At 53.5% G+C, this 25,758-nt stretch overlaps 1 protein-coding gene across 5 annotated transcripts in view; it reads left to right on the plus strand.

The window, feature by feature from the left end:
- Sh3tc1 (SH3 domain and tetratricopeptide repeats 1) overlaps positions 1-22,783 on the plus strand; it is a 43,049-nt gene extending 20,266 nt beyond the window's left edge. For 3 of the 5 annotated variants that reach the window (XM_075943798.1, XM_075943796.1, XM_075943801.1), the window contains 15 exons: positions 222-349; positions 826-931; positions 1,994-2,140; positions 2,714-2,924; positions 3,386-3,462; positions 4,198-4,393; positions 7,573-7,706; positions 8,844-8,885; positions 11,089-12,768; positions 15,618-15,798; positions 17,309-17,459; positions 18,864-18,986; positions 19,492-19,642; positions 20,548-20,744; positions 22,408-22,768. In XM_075943798.1, coding sequence (XP_075799913.1) covers positions 222-349; positions 826-931; positions 1,994-2,140; positions 2,714-2,924; positions 3,386-3,462; positions 4,198-4,393; positions 7,573-7,706; positions 8,844-8,885; positions 11,089-12,768; positions 15,618-15,798; positions 17,309-17,459; positions 18,864-18,986; positions 19,492-19,642; positions 20,548-20,744; positions 22,408-22,665 — 3,782 coding nt within the window. In that variant the 3' untranslated portion in view covers positions 22,666-22,768. Of the gene's footprint in view, positions 1-221; positions 350-825; positions 932-1,993; positions 2,141-2,713; positions 2,925-3,385; positions 3,463-4,197; positions 4,394-7,572; positions 7,707-8,843; positions 8,886-11,088; positions 12,769-15,617; positions 15,799-17,308; positions 17,460-18,863; positions 18,987-19,491; positions 19,643-20,547; positions 20,745-22,407 lie in introns of all 5 variants that reach the window. The other 2 variants (XM_075943800.1, XM_075943799.1) reach the window with 2 other exon arrangements.
- The last annotated feature ends 2,975 nt before the right edge of the window (positions 22,784-25,758 follow it).

The raw sequence follows: 25,758 nt of genomic DNA on the forward strand, positions 1-25,758 counted from the left end.
CACGACTGGAGAGGTAAATGGTGGCCCAGGGCCCTGTTCCCTACTTGAGGACACAGACAAAGAGTTGAGAGAATAAGGCTGAAGAGGAAACAGCCACTCGGGCCTTTACAGGCATTGTGGAGTTTGTTGTATTATAGACTCCTGCTGAGAGGTGGAAGCTGTGGGGAGCATTTCCCCCATCAGACCAGATAAGCTGCCTGAACCGCTTTCTGCTCCTTCAGATCTGACCCTGCAGTTGTTGGCCGTGAGGCGGAAGAGTGGACTGCGGAGCCCCAGCCTGCAGCAGGCCCTGAGGAGCCGGCTCCGCCTGCTGGAGAATGACAGCCGGGAAGTGGCTCGTGTGCTCGGCGTGAGTCAACCCAGGGGCCTAGGGAGCAAGTCGGGACAGAAGAGGGAGGTGACAGAGTTGAAGAGTCACTCAGGACAGTGAGGGACAGGACTGGGCTGTGTGTCACCATCGCAGACTTGGGGTAGAATCATGGCCCATGTGAAGGCAGCTCCTTTAGCTACACACTGGAAATTCTTAGACTTTTGTCTTCAGTAAGATGCTATATCACATAACCGCCTTCACGCCCCTAGTACAGCCCTGGCCCTCCAGCTGCTCAACAAACTGTAGCTCTGGGCTGCTGGCTCCAGGATTTGGATCCCAACTGACCACTTACAATAGGAAGTAGAGGACAGCCATAATGAGTTTTTGAAGTGTCAGGGAATGAATCCCGCACTTGTCATCCCAACCAGGGCCATTTTTCAAGCTCTCTCCAGAGCCATGCACGTGTTCTCTGAGGCCACGGGGGATATTGTCACTCACTGTCTCTTCCTCTTAAGGAATTGTCAGCCAGGTTGCTGTCCATCCACAGTGACCAGGACCGGATCGTGGTGACGTTTAAGACTTTTGAAGAAATATGGAAGTTTTCCACCTACCACGCTCTTGGTAAGGTACAGTGGGCATCCACAGTGGGTTGTAGAGCCCCCTTTGGAGAAACCTAGCATTACATGTGGGACTCAACTTTGTGGTCCCTCCCTGCATTTCTCAGAAGGAGCCTGGATGCATGCACCCAAGGACACCCTGGTACAGGCCTGTCTAATCGATAGCCCATGGACTATGGTGCTGTCCAGGAAGGTTCAAATGTGAGCCAACACAGACTCATAAATTGACTTAAAACATGAGTTTTTGACTGGGTAGTGGTGCACACCCTTTAATCCCAGCAGAGTCAGGCAAACGGCCGAGTTCAAGGTCAACCTGGCCTATAGAGCCAGCTCCATCCAGGACAACCAGGGCTACATAGAGAAACTCTGTCTAGAAAAACAAAAAGCATGAGATTAAAAAAAAATCAATTGTACAATTGTTTCCCAGTGTGGTTTTTAGGACTTTGTGGATGACAACGATGTATTCACACCTACAATCTCTGGGGATTCACCATTTCTCAGCCCTCCAGGCAGGCAGGGAAGAGTCACCAGAAGCTGCTGCATTGTTCAGTCTCGTATCAGTCAGCTTGGCCTTTGGATACTCTCTAGGTACCAGTCAGGGACTTTGCCATCCAGAAAACAGTAGCCTGTTTAGTTCCTGTCCTCCGTGTCTGCCGACATTTGTAAATGAAGGGTTCTCTCAGCATTTGCCCTGATTTATAAAGGGAGTGAGTCCAGGCCTCCCAGCTAAACAGTCCTTGATAAGAGGATGGATGGTCCCTATGCGGGCAGTGGCACCCAGCATCCCACAGGCCTGCACATGATTGATGGAAGTGGGCATGGAGGACACTGGCATCACAGTGTGCAGAGCACTGCACTCTTGGTATCTCTGAACCCCAAGACACAAGGCCATATGAAGTAGTGAGTGAGTGGGCAGGTGTAACCCTAACAGCCCAGATAGTAAGATAGAGACCCACAGAATCTGGAGAAGAACCGTCTATCAGGGTCCTCTCTGGGTCTGGTATTTGAGGTCTTGGGGTTCTCTGCCCCTCCTGGAGCTTGTTGATAGTCAAACCTGGTCTTGCAGGCTTCACGCACCACTGCCTGGAGAACCTGCTGGTGGACCAGACCTTTTGGTTGCTCTCACCCAGTGAGGAGGAGGAGACGGCCATTCTCATGTATGTAAGCAAGGATGCCTTGAAGCAGACACACAAGAGCCTCCTCGCCCAGGAAGGTGGGCAGCAACGGTGACCGTGGTTAGATCTCACGGGGCTGGGGACACTGTGGGGGATAGCTCTAGACACAGAGTGTCATGGGTGGGAGGCATGATGTAGCATAAGGTGCCCTAGACACTGTCACTGGTTAACAAAACTGTATGTGACTCTCAAAGCGGTGAGGGGTAAAGAGAATGGCGAGGAAGGGTTTTTGTCTATAGCCCGGTGCTCTGAGCTTGTTGGCCTTATAGAAAAAGGGTCTTGAGTCCCCAGGAAGGAATCTTAGGGCTGCATTTCTTTCCTGGCCATGGGTGTACACCAAGATGAGGCCAGGCTCCTCGGTGACATCGAAGCGCAATCCCATGTCTGTCCCTGAGTCTGAGCATGCCTCACAGTGTCAGTGGAGGTGAGGTTGGGACCTCCTTTGGGCCTCCACAGATGGGTATCCTGGGAAGAAGAGGGTGCAGTGGGCTCCTGTAGGGTCCCTGCCCTTACTGTGGGTCTCCTTGAAGTTAGGGCTGGCAGCTTTCCAGTTTGAAAGAGCTATGACTGCCCTGCTGGTCACCCTGTTGACCATGTCTGTCCTTTCAAAGGGCCCTTCTTTGTTCTGTGTCCTGACCACCGTGTGAGAATGACGCTGGGACCTCAGGGTGCAAGGAAGGGCTCCCAGGCCCTCAGGCGGACTTCGGGGGTCCCTCTGGGAGTGGCCATCCTGGAGGCAGACTCATCTTCCCCCATGCCCAGCACATCCTCCAAGGCAGAAGCAGCAGAGGCCGAGCCAGAGCCCTTGACTCCATTCCACCAGTAGGTACCAAGCTCAAATCTCCATCCTGAGACCTTGGAACAGAGGAGGGGCTGTAGGAATCAGCTAAGATTTTTGGAGAAACTGAGGCCCAAGGTGGGGGCAGTTTGACCAGGCCACAGAGCAAATAGGATCCAGGAGTCGAAATCCAGATCCTTGCCTGGGCTGTGGGCCTTCAAATTGCTGGCCCCGGTTGCTCCAGGAGAGTGGCAGGGCACGTGTTTTGCCAGGGGAGGAGGGTAGGGGGATCTTCATGGCTCATGGTAACAGGGGCGGCAGTGCCCCCTAGGGTGAGGCACCCAGCCTGGGTAGCACCACACATACCAGCCGCACACCTGGCAGGTATGTGGAAGAAGGGGCGGGATCCTTGTACATCCTGAAGGGCTGCTACTCCTGAGCATTCTATAGGGCACACCTGTCCCCAGTTTGAGACCACGGCACAGACCTCTTCTCCCCACTCCAGGTGGACTCTCAGGGTCCCATGGGATCCTGTCGATGAATCCATGGATAGACCGGGGATGCCTGAGGCCAAGCTGATGGGTGAGTATTAGACTTCCCTCCCGGCGGGAGAGGTGGCAGAAGACGGCAGAGACTAGTATTCTGGAAGTTTCTGTGTTTGTTCTGAATGTTCCCTAAGTCAGAAGAGGACATCCTTTCTACAATACTCAGAATTACCTAAAGCTCAGAGAAGTTTAGGGCCCAACTAAATTGCCCAGCTCTTCAGGAAATGTGTTGGGACTCTTCTCACACCCCGCAGAGCCAGAAATGTGAACTCATAGGATACCCCATTGAGACTGATTCATTGGAAGATCCTAGGCTTGGCTGACTGGTTGGCCTACAATTTGTGGGTCAGGATGGAGGGTGGATAAGTTTTCTGGCCCTGTCCTGGGTCTTCCTCATGAGGAACTGGTCCTTCAGGCTGCCCTTGGGGTGGGGATGGCAACAGATTTCTCTTCCCCTTGTGGAGCCTGCTGGTGTTGGATGGTTCCTGTGCCTGCTGCGTGCACACAGTCTGAGCTGCATAAGGCCGAGTCCTATTCCTGAAGGCTGGTGGCCTAGGGCTGAATTCACCAGTGTCTCAGCCTTGGTGGCCCATCTGGTATGAGGATCAAATGGCCCCTCTGAAAACCACAGAGAGGCCCAGCTCCTCAGACTTCAGGAGGCAGGCTTCATTTCACACACCTCTGGCCAAGTTATGGACATCAACAGACTCCTGAGGGCTACCCTGTCTGTCCACAGGGCCTCAGTTCTGACCACATGGCCTTCTCCCTTCAGGATTTGGCCTGGCCTCTGCGGTAGCTGACTTCCAGGGCTCAGGGCCCGAAGAGATGTCCTTCTGTGTTGGTGATGTCATCGAGATCATCGGTGCCCAGGTGCCTGGCCTGCCCTGGTGTGTGGGCCGGCACGTGGCCTCTGGCCAGGTGGGCTTTGTGAGGACTGGCCTCGTCAGCATACAGGGCCCGGCATCTGAGTGAGTGGCAGAGGTCCCTTTCCTGAACCCCACACTGCTCCTACGGGGATGCTGCCACCTTCCATTAACCTCTCAGGAGCCACCTGGGCACTGTCCTGGGCAGCTCCTCCCCCTCCTCCACTGAACTTTATCAGCTCATCCAGGCTGCCACCAGGGGGTCCTGTGTGACTGTCCAGGGTGTCCATTCACAGTGTCAGCTCTACATGCTTTGGTGAAAAGTGTCCACTTGCTAGGTATAACCCCCTCACTGGGAGCATGCGGTGCAGCTGCTGAGCCGCTGTGGCTCTGGGGAGTGGTGAGTGAGTCTTCCTGCTGAGCCCAGTGCCCCCCGGTCTGGGCCTCCCTGGCTTCTGACTGGATTCTTCAAGTTCCCAGTGACTCCTCAGCCAAGTCTGTTTCCTCCTCTGAGACACTTGCTACTATCTGTCTCAACTTTGCTGGTGACAGACACAAAGACCCAATTCCCAACGGTTGCCTTCCCAGGTTCCAGAGGTACAGGCATTTTGAGGGTTCTCCATGTCCCCTCTTCAACACAAAGCCCTGTGAAGCTTCTGGACCTGGTTTCCATGGCCTCAGAGTCCACTTGCCATCAGCTCAGCTCTGAACAGATGTGGGTAACCCTTCGCTGTCACCTGGTTCCCCAGGGGCCCTGCCAGCCTGTAATCCCATTCCTATTCATTAACGCTGGCCCTGTTCTGTCTGCTTGCATCTGCTCCAGTCGAGGGGACCTCCAGAGGAGTTCTCTGGTCATTTCTGGATGAACTCTGTATAGATTGGACAGTGGTGGGTGGGGAGTGACCGGGGAGTGTCCAGTGAGCCCAGCTGAGCCTACTGTTGGTCAGTTCCTGGTTTCCCCTGGACGTGGCCTGGTTAAGACCTCAGTCGAAGAGCCTGGAAATACAGGTGTATGCAGAGAACCTGTCCTCTGCTCCTGTCCCCTCTATAGCCATGCTTCCCTCAAACTGGACATGTTTCAATGGCCCTTCTGCCAATGGATCCCATAGCTGACTCTCAGATGCAGTTTCTAAGGCTGCTGCCATCCTTATGAGTTCCCTCCCTTCTAGCCCCTGATTTAAAGTGTCCCTGTCAGTCAGAGCGGGCAGACACTGGCTGGACCTGTGTACTGGTCATACTTAGAGCCACATTTTCCAGCACCCCATCAGAAGGTCAGCACGCATGCGGAATAGGGACATAGCCTATCTATGCCCCATTGGGTGACCTCCACAGACTCTGCACCCAGCTCCAGGGACAGAGAACTCTGGGCTCTCCCCTTCTGAGTTGTGCAGTGTTGCTTTATGTGATAACCTCATTAGCTCAGGTGGTCCTTGGTCTCTCAATACAGAGATGGTGCGGCTCTCCAGGCAATGCATCCTCTGTCCCTGGCCTCTTGGCAGATGTGGAATCCTAGTGGCTTTGGTGGTTCTGGACTGGAAGAGCTGGGTTCTGATCCATTTTCCCCTGTCTCCCTGGAGCTTTGGTGATGTTGGCATTATCTTTCACAGCAAGGGACTGTATCCACTTCTCTGTCACTCAAATATTTTCTGGCATTTCTCCTGCCTTAAACCTGGGGGCTCCCACCTTGGGAACAGCCCAGAGGTTCTTCTTTTTTTTTCCTCTCTTGATGTAATCTGAGACAGAGAAGGTAGGAGCAGACAGCAACATCCATCCCTTACCAGCTCATGGCTGAAGCCAGCTTCTCATCTTGGTTGCTTCGTCTCCTCTCTCTCTCTCTCTCTCTCTCTCTCTCTCTCTCTCTCTCTCTCTCTCTCCCCTTCCATTTGTCTCCAGACCCTATGAGAATGAGTTTTGCAAGTCACAGACCTTTACCTTTTTGCAGTACTTGGCTCTTATAGCCAGGATCTCAAGTATAAGCCCAGGGTGAGTGTCAAAACTCAAAAACTTCACATCTCCACCTGTTCACATCCTGTTTACAGCCAAAGATGACCACCGAGAGTGGCTCACACTCCCTGTGTCACCTGCCTCGCTTTTCCCCCACAGCCTTCAGAGGCCCGAGGAGGCCAAGGGCTGGGCTGGGCTGTGGTTTCCTTGGTCTATAGAAGGTGCATTTTAAAGTTTCACATTCCCCTGCTAACTTAGTCCTACAGGCAAAATACCTCCCTCCCTCGCTTTTCCCTTTGTCCCTCTGTCCCTCTCTGTGTCCTCTGCCTGGCTTCATGGCCACATGAGCCCCGTCCTTGTGTTAGGTGCTGTGGGAAGAATGGTGGCTTCACAGGGGACGGTTCAAGTGGGGCTTAAGAATCTGCCCAGGCACTCACCTTCCCAGGACCTTTATAATCTAAATCTCTTTTAAAAAATGAGAGATTATTTTATTTTATGTGTGTGAGTGTTTTGCCTGTGTGTATGCCAGTCTATGCACCAAATGGGTGTTTGAACAGAAGAGAGCATCAGATCCCCTGGAACTGGAGTTATAGATGGTTGTGTCTAGGAGCCAAACTCAGAGATCCTCTACAAGAATAGCAAGTACTCTTAATTTCTGAGCTGTTTCTCCTGTTCACTTAGTCTTTCTTAATCTTGGACCTAACAAGGGTCCTCTTGGGTTTTGGGTTTTGTTGTTTGTTTGTTGCCGAGACAGGGTTCCTCTGTGCAACCCTAACTGTCCTGGAACTCATGCTGTTGACTAAGCTGGCCTCAAACTCAGAGATCCTCCTGTCTCTGCCTCCCAAGTGCTGGGATTAAAGGCCACTACCACCAGGCAGGATATTTGGTGTTTCCACTGTGGTTGAGTGGGCCCAGCAGTTAAATGAGGGAGAAGAAATGGATCTTACTGTGAAATTTTGACTTTTGTTTAAAAAAAAATAAAACAAAAACAAACAAACAAAAACACCCTCCCAAGTTTAGCTGTAGAGGTACATGGCTGCTGCTCCTGTTTCCTGGATCTGGACAGCTCCATCCTACAAAGAGAACACAGCTCCCAGGGGGCAGTGTCCTCAGTTAGGTAGGAAATGCAGTGGAGTGAAGCCATCTGGCTCTTACAGGTGCTCAGCTGACCGCTGGCTCTGTTCCAGAGTCCTGGAATGACAGTAAACTCAGTTAACCTGAAGGCGAGCCTGAAGGCGAGCGACTCCATTGGCCAGGCTCCTTCTGCCCACTCTCCCGGGGGCCTCCTGGACTTTGAATTAGTTCTTCTAATTGTGGATTTTTTTTTTCTGTCTCTCTAGTCTGGAAAGTGCACTTTTCCTTAGTGAGGAAGAAAGATCATTCTTCCGCAGAGAGGGCCACTTCTCAGATGAGGATGCTCGGCGGCTCCTGAGCAGAACATCTGGCACAGATGTGTGTACCACATGCAGCCTGGGTAGGTGCAGGGAGTGTGTGGTACCTCTGTTCTCTCTGTGAGCTGGGGAGGCATAAAGACTGTTCTGAGTCAGATTAACCTGGAGTCTTCCCAGGGCAGATTCCTGGAAGAGCAGGAACTTCTCTGAAGGGTGTGGTCCAAATGCTTTGCAGCTGGGTGGAGTCCAGTGGTCTGGGTAAGGCCACCTGTGGTGGTTGCACTCTGCCTTGCTAGGGCTGGGTTCATGTACCCAAGAGAGCTAGGTGCTTTAGTCCCAAGAGAGCTGGATGCTGGTTGGATCCTTCTGGCTCTTTCTAAGCTCGCTAGGGGTTCTCTCCTCCCCTCTCTTTCCAACTACACCACCTCTCTCGGGACATCCTCAAAGAAGCAGTGAAAGTCTACCAGAGAGCAGAGAAAGGCAAGCTAAGAATGTGCCCTCAGGGCTGGGTACGGGCAACCCAGAAGGCAGTCCTGAGGCCCTAGCTGCAGAGGAAACCTATCTCCACTGTCAACAGGCAAAGGTGACACACCTGAACCCTTAGTTTCTGAGGGTAGGACAGCCTGGGGACCCCATTGTGATCTGACCAGAACCCTTACCAGCACATGGGGTTGGCTCCTCTGCCAGTGCCCGTCAGATTCCTTTTACCCAGCTCTAGGCAGAATTGGCTCCAAGGTTGTTGAATCCCAGGGCCAGAACTACCAAAGGCTCTCCGCTAGACAAGCGTCAAAGTTTTGTCTGATGTTATAACTTCCTGGTTTTTATATGTTTTCTTCAGATCTTTTCCTTATTTTGTTGCTATAGCAATCCAGCAGGCAGTTAGTGCCAACCCAAGGAGGTAGGAATGAGGCTCCAGTGCCACCTGGGTGAAGGGCAATCAGCAGAGGAGAGACCCAGCCCAGTTTGTTCCGCAGCTGTCTGTGCCCCTCTTGTCATGCAGCTGACAAGGATCCCAGGCACCCTCAGTAGGATGTGTGGGGATGGGGACACCAGGGCTAGACATGTGCTCCATCGTTGCCTGGAAACATCTGAGAACATGGATTCTCTGGCCCTGGCCATTGTAGGCGCTAGTGACTGGAGAGCTTGCATTCACCTGGCCGCATGAGGCAGGATGCAGGGTGCAGGCGGAGGAGTGACTGCTTCTCTTTTCCCTTTCCTAGACTGGTTAGAAGAAGCTGAGGGTGAGCATCTGGAGCAACGAGGTAGGTACCGCCCTGCGGCTCAGGTTCCTCCACTCATGGCTGAGTCTACCAGGTGTGAACACAGGGCAGAGGCAGCAGTATGGGGGCACCATGGGCACTCAGCACCAATGCCATGCCTCAGCAGGATGTGGGGGATGTGGAATGGGTGCCCTGGAGCTCCTCTATTGCACCTGTGGAAACCTTGGGGACCCAGCTCTCTTCCTGTAGATGCATGGCCTCATCAGGACCTCCCAAGAAGGCTGGGCATCCCTCTCACCTTGTTCCAGCCCATGCTGCTGTGGGTTCCTTTTCAAGACCAGATGCAATCACCCAGATTTTCCACTGAGGGCCCATTGGTTAGGGGTTGAAGAGAAAGTCCCCCACAACTTAACCTTGGAGGTCCCTCCCTCTTGGGGTCCATTCCGGAATGCCCTTCCCATTGCTCCTCTGCAGCCATCTTTTTCCCTAGAGGGTCTAAACAGGGGATCTAGAATTGTGAGCCCCTCAGGGTCCTGGGATTTCCCCCAGCAATGGACCCATCTAAGCTTAAGTGGGATTCAAGCAAGAGGGCCAGGAGGAGGCTGGCACTGATGGGATGGGCCCCAGGCCTCCTGCTCTGGGCTCAGCGAGCAGAGGCAGGTGAGGATGGAGCAGCTTTCTCCCAGGTAGCCCGTCCTCTGCCCAGGATAACCAATCTGATAGCCTCAGGTCTGTTATAAGGCTTTACAGAATAGTAAAGAGAAAGATTTAAATAAATTTTAGATAGTGGTCTCAGGCTGGCCTCAAACACACTATGGAGCAAAAGAGAAACTTGAACACTTTTTCTTCCTCCTGCTTCCCAAGTGCTGGAACCGTAAGTGGGCACTACCACGCTTGACTTCAGATTGTGTGAGCATATTTTTATAAAAGATTTATTTATTTTTAATTTCTTTTTTGTGTCTAAGTGTTTGTTTGCATGTGTGTATACACCAGACATGTGTTCCTGGTGCCTATGGAGGACAGAAAAGGGCATTGGACTCCCCACTGTAACTGGAATTAAAGATGGTTATGAGACGACGTGTGCAGGGAACCTGGAGGAGCCGCAGGTGCTCTTAACTACGGAGTCATCTTTCCAGCCCATGTTTTGAGCATATTTTAACTTTCAAACTTGAGAGCAAAGAGGCTCTTTTATCCCAGTACAGGAGCTCCAGAGCCTTTGTTCATTCATTTCCTTCCAAATAACTCTGTGTTAAGCTTGTATTTTCCCAGGAGAAACAAGTGTCTGCTCTGGCCCATGGAGGGGTGTGACTTTGGATCTGAGCCCATCTGAGGCCAAGGTCCTGCTAGCAGGTGGTGGTAGATTGTGCTCAATGGCCAATCTGTGACCCTTTCCTGGGGTCATTCCCTTTCTCGCTCTCTTTTTTTGTTTGTTTGTTTTGATTTTTCAAGACAGGGTTTCTCTGTGTAGTTTTGGCTGTCTTGGAACTCACTCTGTAGATCAGGATAGCCTTGAACTCAAGAGACCAGCCTGTCTCTGCCTCCTGAGTGCTGGGAGCAAAGGTGTGTGCCACCACCACACCACCACCCGGTTGACTGAGTGGTACAACTGAGGCCAGTAACCACAGCATCCCTATCCTCATTGTCATTGGTTTTGTCTACCTTCTCCTGTGTGTGTGTGTGTGTGTATGTGTGTGTGTGTGTGTGTGTATTGTTGAGTACAACCCAGGCCACATGCATTCTGGATACACTGTTTGTCACTGAGCTATGGCCCCTACAGCCTGGTTAACTTTGCCTATTTTATATGGCAGCCTTTGAGCCCATGCGGATTAGTTGTGCCAATGGCTGTCAGAGATTTCATAGCTTCTAGAGTCTGAGGGATCTGCAGAATCACACACCTGTGACTGGACTCTTGCTGTGGGCCAGGTGTTTAGGTAGCTTTCCATTCTTTCTAAAGAGAAACCGTCTACAATTCACCCCTGTGCTCTGACGAGCAGGGCCTCTGAAAACTCTGCTGTCCAAGAGCAGGTCAAAGAGAGGGGGCTGCTGGGTAGGAAAGCTGACAAGAGCCAGCAGGACTGGCCCTGATCCAGCCTCCAGTGCTCTGGAATCCGGGTGTGACAGTGTCATCCAGAATCTGCAGCTAGGGGAATAGTGGGTGGGGCAGAGATGGAGGATGTCACACAGGTCAAGTTAGGACTCAAGTTAGGCTTAAAACTAATCCAACTGCACCTTCTGTGACTTCTAGAAATGACTCTGCCTCACTTGAACCCAGAACCACATGAGACGCTGCACATGGTAAAGGACATTCTAGAACGCTGCAAGGCTTGCCCCGACCACCCTGAAGACCCAATAGCCCAGAGCCTGGAAGCAGTGTCCAGCAGAGTGAGTTCAGCTGACAGTGAGGAGCTCCCCTTCTGCCTGGATCCTGAAGATGACTGGACAGATCCTGAGCCTCTGGACTCACTGCTGCAGGTCCTGAATGCCCCTGGTTACGAAGCCCACTTCCGGGGCCTGTATGACATCTCACTTCCCTGGCTGAGCACTGTCCTCTGTGGCTTTGACGATGAAGAGGAGTTGGCTGGACGCTTGGCACAGGCCCGAGGAGTTGCCAAGAAAGTCAATTTGGGCATGGCCTTGGCCAGGCTCTGCCTCCTGCTGGGGCGACTGTGTGCCCGGAAACTGAAGCTATCCCAGGCCCGGGTGTACTTTGAAGAAGCCCTGGGAGCTCTAGAGGGCAGTTTTGGGGACCTCTTCCTGGTGGCAGCAGTGTATACCAGCCTGGCTACTGTGTACCTAAAACAGAAGAATGGGGAGAAGTGTTTACAGGTGGCACCCAAAGCCGCAGCCCTTCTCCTCGGGACACCGGGCCACGCGTGTAACACAGACGCCGAGCTCCTGAAGTACACACTGCGCAGGGCCATCTGTGGCCTCAGCCCGCAGGCCGAAGCCCGGGCCTGCTTCCTGCTGGCCAGGCACTACACCCACCTCAAGCAGCCTGAGGAGGCACTGCCCTACCTGGAAAGACTGCTTCGCCTCAACAGGGATGTGGGGACCCCACAGGCCTCATGGCCTGAGGACTGTTACCTGCTTCTGGCAGACATCTATGGCAGGAAGTGCCTGCCCCACCTGGCACTGAGCTGCATCAGGGTGTCCTCACTGTGGACTAGGTGCTCTTTGGCTGGCTCCTTGAGGAGCGTGGACCTGGTACTCCAGAATGCTCCTGGGCCAAACAGCCAAAGGAGGGCAAGCCACCACCTCCCCTCCCAGATTGCTTACTACCTCAGGCAGGCATTGGCCTCTCTCACTCCGGGCATAGGACAGGCACTGTGTGGACCTCTATATGCCAGTCTAGCTCAGCTGTACAGCCACCATCAGCAGCACAGCCAGGCCATTGCCTTCATGTCTCAGGCTGCAGAAGCTGACACTGCAGCTGGGATCCACGCTGTCGTGGACCGCTTGGTGGCACTTGCCTGGTTGCACATGCTTTGTGGGAAGAGCGTAATAGCCATGGACATTCTGAAATCCATTTCAGACGCAGCCGTGGCCAACAAGGCCCAGGAGTGTGTGATGACCAACATGGTAGCCATGGCTCTGAAGAGGACGGGCAGGACCCGACAGGCTGCTGAAGGCTACTTCCGAGCTCTGCACATGGCCTACAGCCAGGGCCACCTGCAGAGCCAGGCAGTAGTCCTGGCTAACTTTGGGGCCTTGTGCCTGCAAGCTGGTGCCCGCAGCTTGGCACAACACTACCTGCGGGAGGCTGTGGGGCTCTTCTCCCAGCTGCCCAGTGGTGTGTGTGGCCGGGACTTCACCCAGGTTCTCCTGTGGTTGGGCCAACTATGCACCCGCCGGGCCCTCTCTCAGCAGGCCAAGTGCTACTACGAGTGGGCCTTTCTGGTGGCTGTGGAAATGGACCATCTGGAGAGTAAGTACCACCCTTGTCCCCTCTTCACACCTCGTGTCGTTCAGAGTACCTGGGGTGGGAGGCAGAGGACAGAGGCTATTTGTCCTCCAGGTAGTAGAAACCTGGAGATGTTCGCCACCATCTTTGATGCAGCCTCTTCCTGTGCTGGGCTAGGTATAATGACATAGGGAGTGAGCCGAAAGTACCTTGCTCTAAGGACTCCACACCCTTGCCCCAGCAGCAGAATAGAGGTTATCTTAGACAGAACACTGAGCTAACACAAGCCTGGGGTTCTGTGAACCAGACCTACAGGTACGTTGTCTGCAGCCCTGAACACCTCCCATGGCCTCTTCCTAGAAGTCATCAGAACCTTACAACAGATCAAATTCACCCACAGGGACCTTGTACAGGTTTGATCCCAGCCCCATCACAAGTGAAACCATGTTGTTCTTGCTGGGGTCTGGAGCTGAACAGAAAACCGATGGCTGGGTAAGAACAGCCATAGAGAGAGTGATCCATTTGCTCACAGGCAACTCTACTCCAGCCTGTGGCTGGCTGATGTTTCTTTGGTCTGAGACCAGAGGACTGAGGAAATGTTAGCCAAGCAGGGAGTACTGGGTAAGGCACAGGGTGACTGAATCCATGCACTTTGCAGTATTGAATGGGAAGCCTTGGCTGGGGTGCTAAGCATGAACCACGAACCCCAGCCCGTGGTTTGCCCCTTTACTAAGAGGACTGGAGAGCCATCAAGTGCAACTGAGCACTCGCTGTGACTGTGGGGAAGACAGAATAAGTGAATCTGCCTGGAGTCTGTTCTCCAGCAGAGACCTAACCCACACTTGAGGTCTTACGGACACAGTCGTGTGGAGGGAGCCAAGGAGGGAAACAGGGTCCAATAGGTAAGGAATTGGCAGGACAGATTCTGGTATGAAAGGGACCCAGAGAAGTCTCAGGTTATATCCTCCCTCTGTGGGCCAGCCTCAGCAACACGGCCACAGAGCCACCAACCCATCCTGCCAGGCCTCCCCAGATACCCCTCAAACTCGGACAGCGGCAGCAGAGGGCCTAGCAGTATGTGTCCCTCCTCCCCTGGGAGGCTGAGGGATAACGCCGGGGCCACAGGCCAGGTCATCATTGAGCCAGTGTTGGTGCAGTGCATCTTTCTGGAAAGTGTTCTGGTGTGTTGATAGGCAGTGGTTCACGGCAGTCTGTCCTTTCCACAAGACTGTCAGCAGCGTGCACCCTCTTTTCTGGTTTTAGAAATTTGCAGCCTCTTTTTCTTGGTCAGGCTGGCGAAAGGTTTATGATTCTGTCGAGGTTTTCAAAGCATCAGACTTTGGCTTTGCGAGTTTCCTCCACCGCTGGCCTGCTCTCGCCAGCTTTACATCTGCTACGTATTAGCTCAGTAAGGTGGGAGTTGAGGTTTGAGGGTTTTCCTCCTCCCTCTCCCTCCTCCCTTCTCTCCTCCCTGTCTCCCTGTACCCCTTCTTTCCTTTCCCTTCCTCCCTTCTCACCTTCACCTTCTCCCCACTTCTCCCCCTCCCTCCCACCTCCATCAAAAGCATTCACAGCTATAAGTTTCCCCCTCATCTCTGCTTTTCAACATCCTTTAACTTTCTATATTATTATTATTATTATTATTATTATTATTATTATTATATTGTATGGGTGTTTTGTTTCATATATATCTGTGTAGCTCATGTGTGCCTGGTACCCCAAAGGGTATCAGGTGCCCTGGCACTAGAGTTACAGGTGGTTGTGAGGCACCATATGGATGCTAGGAATCAGCCCAGGTCTTCTGCAAGAGAAACCAATGCTCTTGACCATTGAGCCAAGTCTCCACCCCAATCATCCCTTAAACTTCTATGCTTTTGTTTCCCTGTGTCTCTTCCTTTAACCTCTGGCTATTCAGGCATGGGCAGATTACTTTTATATATTTGTGAACGCACCAAATTTTCTGATGTTATTGATTTGTTTGTCTGTCTGTTCAGCGGGACTGGGAACCATCCTAGGGCCCCATGCATGCTAGACCAATGCTCTGTAACCTTTCTGTATTCCCAGCCTTCTTTTGCCTTTTACAAAAGATGAGGTCTCACTAAGTCGCCCAGCCTGGCCCCGAACTTCTTCTGTAGTTCAGCTTTGTTGCTGTGCAGCTGAAGAACACCTTCCTTATGACTTCCATCCTTTTGCATTTACTGAAGCTTGGCCAGTGTGTGTCTTTAGAGACTGCTTCATGAGCCCTTAAGAAGCCCTTGAGGTCAGGCTGGCTTATGGCTTAGGCCTTCTGCCTCAGTGTTGATTTCCGGGTTGTCTTCACAGTTGGGGATGCCACATGGCTCCCAGCCCCTCCCCTGGCTTTGGGATAGCCCAATGAGCCATGGCTTGGAGCCTGGCCTCCTAAATGAAGCACAGGCTGTGGGTGCCTGGGCTAGGCTAAATCCATTATTTTTGTGGCAGGCTCCAGGCAGGATGCTGGCTGTGGACTATCCAAGTGTCCAGTTGTATTGAGCTGCTATTTCCCTGGTCGCTAGGCTAGGGTGGAGGTGGGGAGAGGGTGGTGAGACAGACAAAAGGTGTGGACCAGGGCAAGCACCTGGACAGGCAGGCCCCTTCCCTGGATTGGCTGGAATGGCCAGCACTATCTGCAAGCTTCCCTGGTATGTCAACTAATGGCAATATTGTGGCATGCTATTCTAAAGACTACATAGCCTGGCTCTGGGCTCAGTATTCTCATTTTTGAGGACCTGACTCATGAAGTAAAGCAGAGGCAGTCATACACTGGGACCTTTAACCCTTCCATACACAGGCCCTGAGGTGCCTCCAAGGGGATGGAGGCAGGAGAGTGACATCCTGTCTCTGTCCCCGCCCAGGTCAGTTACAGGCTGTGCAAAAGCTGTGCCACTTCTACAGCAAGGTCATGCCCAACGAGGTGCGATGTGTCATCTACCATGAGTTCCAGCTGGCACTGGCGCGCAGGACGGCTGACAAGGTGCTGGAGGGTCAGCTCCTGGAGGCTATCAGCCAGCTCTACCTGTCTCTGGGCACCGAGCGGTAAGAGCACCAGCGTTGGGACACAGAAGTCCTGGGGGAGCTCCCCTGCCAGGAACCAGCCACGTCCCAACCCCTCAGGGCCGGTATCATTCCACTCATGACATCCGAGTCCCAGCATAGGCTTCTCTGGTGAGGGACTAGCCCTCCTACCCGCCTGTCCCCACTTTCTCAGTTACACAAGGGTCCCCGATACAGGCATTTCGAAGCCACCCATGCTATGGTTGCTGCTGTGAGCTGACCTCCACTCGCCCCTGGTCTTTAGTTGTCATTCTGGGGCCAGGGCAGCTGGGTGTCATTCACCTGCCAGACATATGGTGGTGGCCACATGTTCTTCAGGCTTCTCACCATAGAGGGCAGAGCCAACTTCCCTGGAGCCGGATCTCGGGGTCATGTTTAAGGTGTGACCAACATTGAAGTTCTGGGTAGCCTAAAAGCTGGCAAAATCCTCAACAGACACCTCCTCTAAGGCAGGGATACTGAAGGAGGGAAGAGCCTGAGATGCGCCTGTCCCAACATATAACTCACAGCAGGAGCGGCGGGCTAACGGCCTAGAGCAACCCTTCTGGAGTATGCCCCTGGCCTGCTGTCCATCTCCCTGGGAGCTTGTTGGAGGTGCTGAGCCCAGGCCAGGCCTCAGGTCAGAAACTCAGAGCAGGGACAGTGACTGCTGAGAACGTCCTCTGTGCCACTGCCGTGTGTACAGTTTGAGAAACCCAGCCTAAGATGTGAATTCTGCCAATGTCTCCCTAGTATCCAGAAAAGACAGAGGCTGTGTCTTAGTTAGGGTTTGTTTATTTTTATTTTATGTGCATTGGCGTTTTGCCATGGGTGCCAGGTCTCTTGGAACTGGAGTTACAGTTGTGAGCTGCCTTGTGGGTGCTGGGAATTGAACCCCGGGCCCTCTGGAAGAGCAGTTTGTGCTCTTAACTTCTGAGTCATCTCTCCAGCCCCTAAAACACCATGACTACAAGCAACTTGAAGGGGAGAGGGTTTATTTCCATTTATACTTCCATATCATAGCCCCTCACTGAGATGTCAGGGCAAGAACTCAAAACAGGGCAGGAAGCTGGAGGCAGGAGCTGATGCAGAGGCCATGGAAGGTGCTGCTTACCTGCCTTCTCCTAGAGCCAGAACCACCAGCCCAGGGATGGCACCACCCGCCATGGTCTGGGCCCTCACACATCAGTCATCAATCAAGAAAGCATGTTGCTGGCTTGCTCACAGGCTAGTCTGGCGGGGACATACTCTCAAGTGAGATTCCTGTTTCCTAATGACTAGCTTCTGTCAAGTTGCTATACAATTAGCCATTACAGACTGGATTCAGCCTGTGTATAGGGTTACTTACACAAAGCTGCCTGTCTTCCCTCTGAAGAATTCCCCTTGTCTTTCCATGCTGTGTTGGGATGCCTGGGGCAGGACAGGATGCTGCCTACAGAGGATCCCCTCAGGTCCTGACCTTCCAGACCATTCTGGAGGCAGATTCTATTCTGACGCCTGTGTCTGACCTCAGGGCCTACAAGTCTGCTCTGGATTACACCAAACGGAGCCTGGGGATTTTCATTGACCTGCAGCAGAAGGAGAAGGAGGCGCGTGCCTGGCTGCAGGCCGGCAAGATCTACTATATCCTGCGCCAGAATGAGCTGGTGGACTTGTACATCCAGGTGCGCTCAGGGCCATCAGGGTGCACTGGCTTGCTCGTCACCACCCACCCCACCTAACTACCACTCATCTACCCCCAAGCACCTGTCTGCCCACCTAACTACCCATCTACCCACCTAACTACCCACCCATGGATACCCATCTACCCAACTAACTACTTACCTCACCCATCATCTACCCACCTAACTACCCATCTCACCCACCATCTACCTGCCTAACTACCCACCCATGGATACCCACCCATCTACCCACCTAGCTACCCACTCACCTACCCATTTACCTGTCCACCAACACACCCATCTACCTGTCTGCTCATCCACCTCCCCATCCACAATCAATCATATATCCACCCATCTACCCTCTCAACCTACCCATTTACTCACCCATTCATCCATCTCCCTGTCCCTCACTCCTTGCCCACCCATCCACCTGTCTACCCATCTGTTCACTCATCTGTCCATCCGTTCATCCATCACTGTTGAGTACCTACGGGATCCCAGGGCCCACTCTGGCTCCCTCAGTCTCCTTCAATGCCCAGACTATCTGACAACCATCTGAGCTCCCTGGGCAGAGGGTGGGCTCCTCACAGTACCCATCTTTTGTCAGTACATAGCAAGTGCTCAGTGTGTATAAGGATGCTGTGTCCGCGCTGCACAGAAGGACTTGCTTCAGTAAGCTCATGGTCCATTTACTTCAAAACATGTTTATCATAGAAGCTGTGATGCTTCCCAAACACAGTGTGATCTGTACAGATAAGGAGCACAGGAGCAGCACTGTGTACGGAGGATCTAGGATCAAGGAAGGAGCCCAGGGCTCAGAAGTTCCCTGGGCTGTGGCTGGTAGCTGCTTGGAGAGGGCCGGCTGAAGCAAACAGCTTTGAGTCAGGGTGGTGAGCTAGCGCCACCTGCTGGAAGAGAATACTAAGGTCCAACCTAGAAGCTAGAGAGTGAGTAGATTTAGTCTCATCACTGAGCAGGTGTTTGTTGGGCATCTTCAATGCACCAGGCATTGCAGGAATCCCTGGACACAGCAGGGAAGCCGCAGCCTCAGGCCCTGTCTTGTGGCACTGATGGGCGAGAAGGTGGGCATGGATGGGTTAGGAAGAAGCAGGGTGTGGTGGCAGCCACAGGCAATGTAGGGGCAGGGAACTGTGATTCCAACATGGTGGGCAGGCCAGAGTCCAGGTCTCAGTTGTTCTATGCTCACCTGGGCAGCCCACACCTGCTGGACTCTTGGGCTACAGCTGAACCGACACTTCCTGGCTCTCGGGTCCTGAAAGTTGCTCTTCTCAGAGCCACAAACGCACAGAGACTGAAAGACTGGTGCCTCCAAGTGTGAGGCCGCCCATCTCGGAGGCATGACCACCCCAGGTGGTACTATCTCCAGAGAACTTCTGGTTCTTACAGGTGGCACAGAACGCAGCCCTGTGTACTGGGGACCCCAAGCTGGGGCTGGAGCTGTTTGAGGCGGCTGGGGACATCTTCTTCAATGGCTCCTGGGAGCGGGAAAAAGCTGTATCTTTCTACCGGGTGAGTGGCCACCATACGTTTCCCACCTGGAGATAGAGAGTGGCGGTGTAGTTAGCTTTCCTAGAGTGATCTTTGAGTCCTCTGTAAAGCACAGTATATGCCTCATACTAATATCTGAAGCAGCCCTGGTTGGGTAATCCTGTCACCTTACAGATGCAGAAGCTGGGCTTCGAGAGGCCTAGGCATGTGTAAAAGGCCACATAGGGTGCCAGGAAAGACATGGCTTCTCCTCTGTCCTCATGGCTCACAGTGTACAACTGACTCTGAGCTCACATGTCATGCATTTTAGTAAAGTACTTGATTGTCCCGCTTAAGCCCAGGCTGTGCTGAAGCTGAAGGTGTAGTTGACTAGTAACATCCCAGCCTGAGGTCTCAGGACAGAACCATCCTCGGTCCCATGAAAAGACCACACAGTGGAGGATGGTGGCAGTTCCTTGCACACATGTGGGCCCAGGAGGTATTGCATGGTGGGCACTGCAGAAGCCTAATCTCAATATGTGGACAGGACCGGGCGCTGCCCCTGGCTGTGACCGTAGGGGACCAAGAGGCAGAGCTGCGCCTGTGTAACAAGCTGGTGGCCCTTCTGTCTGCATTGGAGGCACCCCAGGAGGGCCTGGAGTTCGCCCATGAGGCCCTAGGACTCAGCATCACCCTAGGTGAGTCCCCAGCCCTGTGCCCTGCCCTGCACTCCATCCTGTCCCAGGACAGTGAGCAGAGCAGGCTCGCTGAGGCCCACGGCAGCTCTGCTGAGCTGGCAGGATCTAGCCCTGGCCGAGCACAGAGCAGGCAAGGACATAAGGGCAAGAGAGCTCTGAGGCCTTCTCTGCTGCTTTCTCTTGCTGCACCAAATGCTGGCCAGCTGCCTTCCACGCAGGTGGACTTGTATATGCTGTCCTCTCCCATATCCCTTCCCCCCTCTCCTGTCCTCACCTGTCTGCAACCTGTTGCTTAGTGCTAGGCTTCCTTCTCCCCAACACTGAGCCACTGACTGGGTGTCTGTGCTCCTCCCAGGAGGGAGCCCCGAGTGGGGCCTCAGGCCTGCAGGAGGAATGCAGCTGAACTCAGAGCACTGAGTATGGGCTCCATGAACTGGCACTCGAGCCCACCCACGCAGGTTCCCTGTCTGCAAGGCTAAGCCTGGGGCTCTAAGCATGGCTCCCTAAAGTGCCAGACTGTGCTGAGCATATAAGGCAGCAGCCACAGCCAGTCACTGAGCCCTGTGCCTGAGAATGCATAGATCGTGGACGGGCCTAACTGAAGACACCCCCTCTCCCCAGGCAGCTCCATGTAGACACAAAAGGGGGCATGTGAGCCTGAAGCTTTGCCAGATATGGAAACAGAAAGGGATCTACTGTCATTAGCTCACTTTACAACTGACAAAATGAGTCTGGGGACAGGGAAGACGTGGCTAGAGCAGCCTGGTTCAAGGCTGTGAGTGTACACAGCTGCCATGATGTGCTGTTGCATTTACACGCATGCTCCCCCACCCCCCAACTGGCTCATGCCATGCCTGCCCCACTGGGCAGTGTCCTCACCCCTGCCCCTCCACCTGCATCCCCAGGTGACCGCCTGAATGAGCGCGTGGCCTACCACCGGCTGGCCACCCTGCACCACCGGCTGGGCCACGGAGAGCTGGCTGAGCACTTCTTCCTCAAGGCTCTGTCACTCTGCAACTCACCCCTGGAATTCGACGAGGAGACCCTGTACTATGTGAAGGTGTACCTGGTGCTGGGTGACATCATCTTCTATGACCTGAAGGTGGGCAAGAAGGGGCCCCACCTGGGGTCGAGACCTTGCTCTCCTGAGTGTGAGGTCTGCACTTACAGTCATTGCCGCCCAGCAATGGCCTCGCGTCCTCAGGGAGCAAGCCCCTGCTGTGAGAAACCAGCAAGGTCAGGATATAGCGCTAGTTTCTTGTGCTGGTCAGGCTTGGCCTTCTCAAGTTACAAGAAAAGGATACAGGGTTACCGTATACCAGTAGTGGAAAAGGAGTTAGGGTGCCTCCTGGATGTGGTGACCCCCCAAAAAAACATAAAGGGACAAGGACATTTATGAGCATTGGCCCCTGAGACTCACATTGCAGAATCCAACCCACATCCTGATGCCTCTTCCAGGAAGCCTAGCTGGAGTACCAGCCTTTCCCCACAAGTCCTTATTGAATTCTGTGGCATTTTCAGACCTTGTCATCTGCCTCACAGTGAAGGAAATTGAGATTCCAGAAGGGGTATACCGATCACAGGCTCCCTTTCTGAGTCTTTGCTAGTCACAGCTCCAGGTACATGTGTGAATCTGAGCTGCCACACATATGTGCAGACACATGCTCCAACTCTTCTTCCTGCTTAGCTGGGTGCCCTTTCCTCCAGAGCTTCTCTTCCCCCTGAGATGCAGTACCCCCATGCTTCCTCCTGTCCCAGCGATAGCCAGGGAGGAGTGGGCCATGTATGGAGCCCAGGGTGAGGAGTGCCCACCACTGTACATGGCCCACTCTGCTCTGTTCTCGGGTACTGGCTCTGTGGGGCTGGTTTCAAAAGGAGATATTGGTAGATCTTGGGCTTTTTTGCCAGCCAAGGGGACTGTCACAAATGCTGAACAAGGGGAGGCAGACTGGGTGGGTCTCAGGAAGCCCCTCAGTTCACTCTTTTGGAGACCTCAGAAATCAGTTAGGGTGGTGGGAGACTCCAGGGGTGGGTCCAGAGGGAGTTTGCATCCTATTGGGATGCTGAGTTTGAGGCAACGATGCTCTTGATCTGGGAGAGGGGTGTATTACACCTCATCTTAGTTCCCAGGGAAATAAATAGGCCACTTGTACAAACACTCTGGGGCCAGGAAGCCCCCAGAGTCAGGGAGGCTCTGAAGTCCCAGGGGATCCACCTCCCCAAAGGAAGGTATCATACAACCCTCTGGAATGACTAGGGGCGAGGCACAGTAAGATCCAGGCAGCCAGGAGGCTCAGGAGAGAAGCAGAAGCCATGACAAGTCAAGGCCTGAGGTTCTGGAATCCTGGAGGAAGGAGGGAGCTCCAGAAAAGGGGCACAGATGTGTGCATAAGGTGGACCTGAGGGGCAGTCATAAAGCTGTTCCTGGTCTCCTGGATTGCTGGGGTACGATGGACCTGCTGCTACTCTGAGGTAGCCCCCAAGCTGGTGTGCCCTTTGCTGGGACAGTTTTTAAAAAATGATGTTCAAAGACAAGGACCAGAAAACTCTAGCCCTGTTGGAAAGAGGCTAAGTTATGATTGTGATGGGAAAATATGGGATGCCCTCATAGCACCCTGATTTGGCCTATGGGTCAACCATTTTGGGTGGGTGTACCCTGGTGTAGTGTAGCCCTTGGGGGTTGATCCAGGTACCCTCCCCACTCACCGCCCCCCACCCCATGTCAGCGAGTCAGCTAAATCCCAGTCAAACACATCTACCTGCAGGATCCCTTTGATGCAGCTGGGTACTACCAGCTGGCACTGGCAGCAGCTGTGGACCTGGGCCACAAGAAAGCTCAGCTGAAGATTTACACACGCTTGGCCACCATCTACCACCACTTCCTCATGGACCGGGAGATGTCCCTCTTCTTCTACCAAAAAGCAAGGACCTTTGCCTCAGAACTGAACCTCCGCAGGACCAACCTGGTGCCCCAGCGCTTCTGTGGCCTGGCATCCTGGCTGGCCCCTGGCTACTCATCCTGACAACCTGAGAAAGACTTGTACAAGAGGACTTTATTTTTCGGGTGTGGGTGACTTATTTGGGGGGTGGGGGTGCTGAAGAAAGGACCAAACAGTAGTAAATATCTTTCAGTAACTGCGGTATCTTCAAGGTGTGTGCTATGTGTCCCAGTGGGTGTGTAGGCTCTACCCCCCTCCCAGCTCCCTGACCCATTTTTCTGGACCCACTCTGCGGCCTGTGCTCACCTTGTCTCCAGTGAGGACTGAGCCCAGCAGGTGTTTTCAAGGCCTCCTGCTGGCTCTCTTGTGGTGTGGCCTTTGCTAGTCACTTACCTCAATCTCTGTTCCCTTGTCTATAAAAAGGTAAGGTCATGATTGTCCCTTGGCAGGGCCTAAGGTGGCCTTGTCTCCCTCTCTGCTTGCTCACGGATCTGACACAAGCTTCGTCTCTCATCCTCCCAAGTTAAGGTCATGATGGCCCCTTTTGACAGTGGGAGATATGGGGAACCCAGAATATCCATGTCACAGCAGGTAGGAACTGAACCTCAGAGCCAAGTACAGTGACCACTCTGCCTGCCTACAGGGACGTGGACCCTTTGACCTCCAGAGCAGCTTGTGGACATCACCACCTCTGGTGATGTCAGGAGAGCCATGGGCCATAGGAGGAAGATTCTCCCTGCTCAGTGTCCCTTGGTCCAGGCTTGTCTGGCCTGCAGAGTGCTGCCATTTGCTGCCTAAGAATGGCCTCATGGCCACCCTTCCTGCCATCGCCTGCTCCCCTCTGGCCTCTGCTGTCACCTAGTCCCTGAGACCTGGTGTCCCTCGAGTCTCTAGCCCAGGCAAGGTGCTTCAGACAGTTTCTTTACTAAGCATGGACACCAGGGCACAGGAAGGTTGGAAGTGGTCGGAAATGCTCCAAGCCCATGGCTTCCGGTGATGTTGACAGTGTCACTGTCCTGCAGCCCCACTGTGTCCCACAACACTATACTCTCCCTCAAATCTCTCTTTAAGACGAACACTGCAGGCAGTAACTGGGGTGTCCACTCTGAACAACTTTGCCGAAAACCAAGGAGAATTATCCACTTTTCAAAGGCTGAAACAGATGATCCTCCCTGTCTCCCCACCAGGGAGCAGCAGAGAACCTTCCAGAATCAGTTCCTCCCTCACCCAAGCCCCTTAACCAGTTGTGGACAGGATAGTCCCATTTCTGAGTGGGCTGGGCCACAGGAGGAGAGGAGGTAACCTTCCTGAAGATGAAAGGTAATAGTGCCCCACTCTGGGCTCAGCCAGAGTCGTGGTAAATAAGACCACTTGGCTGAGGTCAGACCCTGCCTGCTGTTCAGCAAGGAGTCGTCCACAGCCTGGGGGTCCTCAGTTGCCAGCTGTCTCTCTTTGAGCCCAGGTTGGTCAGCCCTGAAACAAAGTGGCTGCCTTGGGGCTGAGGTGAGACTTGGGTAGCAGCGTGCTCAGGAGATTTAGGGTGTTCCCTGAGCTGGCCCTCCACAGAGCTGTTTCCTATTATGATGCTCATGATCCCAGGATACCCCAACAGCCATACCATGCTATACCAAGGCTGAGTGACACTGGCCACTGTCCTAACCTCTCAGACCTTCTGTCTCATCATCTGCAACCAAAGAAGCCCAGCTTTGAGTTTCTGTGCATGATAAGGAGATTCAACACGGGCCCAGAGCAGGCTGCAGAATCTCTGCCGAGGCAGGAGTGGAGGATGGATGCTGGGGCTCTCAGGCTCCACCTAGGCCTGATGCACCCCTTAGAGCTCTTCCATCAGCTTGGGTCTAGGATATCCTGTGGCCTGAGGAAGGCTGCAGCAGCCAGCAGGCCCATTGCCCATGGTTCAGACTTAGATGGAGCCTAGTGTCTGCTAAGTCTATCCAGACACCTTCCTTCACACATGGCCTGACTTTGAGGACATGGGGCTGTGTCCACTCTTTTGGGAGCACAGCCACTCTCTGCACCAGCTTTGTTCAAGGTAGAAAGATGCAGGCATTGAGGAAACCGAGAAGGCATGAGGGCAGGATCACCAGGACCCCCCGTGTGACTGGACCAGAGTTTCGGGTTGCTTTGCTGTTCAAAATGGCCTTCCCCACCCACTGTGGCATCTCTGCAAAGCCAGTCCTCCTGTCCAGACTCAGGTTGACAGCTTCCGTGTCCTAGGGAGGCAGGAATTCTAGGCTGATATCTATAGAGAGCAGGGGCATTGGCTCTTGGAGATAGAGGATGCCTCTATGACCCTGTCAGCAGGGTGAGAGCATCTCTGTGGGGACTCATCAACCTGGGAGTGGGGACTTCCAGATATGTCTGAGGACAGACACAGGCTCGCCCTAGGAGGAGGGCAGTGGGTGTGGATTCCTCACCCATGTTTCCCTGTTCCCAGAACCTCCATAGCTCCCTCGCCTGCCTCAGGAGGCTGGGAAAAGGACCGCTAAGTAATGAACTCACACTACATGCCCACTTCTAGACCAGAGGCCAGGATAAAGGCTCCACCAAGCGGTCATCATTCAGTAATGACTAGGCACACCCATTCCCAGCATGGCCCGTATTGGGGCCAAGTGAGGCTGCACTAGCCCTGATCTCAACGGTTCACTCTGGAGGTGAGGATTCCCTTCCCCCATAGGGCATGGGGATCAGGGGCTCTGTGGGAACAGCTAGAGCAAGCACTGGAGAGGACTCAGTTCCATGTTGGCTTTCAGCCATGACAATGCAGCCACCTGAACTGAGAGTCCTACCACTGCCAGCAGGGGGCATCAGAGAAAACCACTTAAACCAAAGCATGTACAGGGTCCTTGGAGCAGTCATCCCCACCTCCCAGAAATGCCACCTCGGGGACCATGGCATCAGCACATAGGCCTTTGGGGTACAGCAACATTCAATCCATATAGCTCTGAGTAAGTCAGCCTCCCTTAGGCCCTGGTCCATCTCAGGAGCTCCGAGGCCCATCTCAGACATGATCATAGGAACCATGTGAGGGTGTGAACCTCGATGACTGTGTCACTTGTATTTGACTGCTTTTGCTTCAACAGAGGTCACCACACGTGGCAAACATTCTACCCACCATTCATGCTCCCCGTGAGCAGCTCACACTCATGGGCTTATGAG

Source organism: Microtus pennsylvanicus, chromosome 12 (genome assembly GCF_037038515.1).
Source record: "Microtus pennsylvanicus isolate mMicPen1 chromosome 12, mMicPen1.hap1, whole genome shotgun sequence".
Classification (NCBI taxonomy): domain Eukaryota; kingdom Metazoa; phylum Chordata; class Mammalia; order Rodentia; family Cricetidae; genus Microtus; species Microtus pennsylvanicus.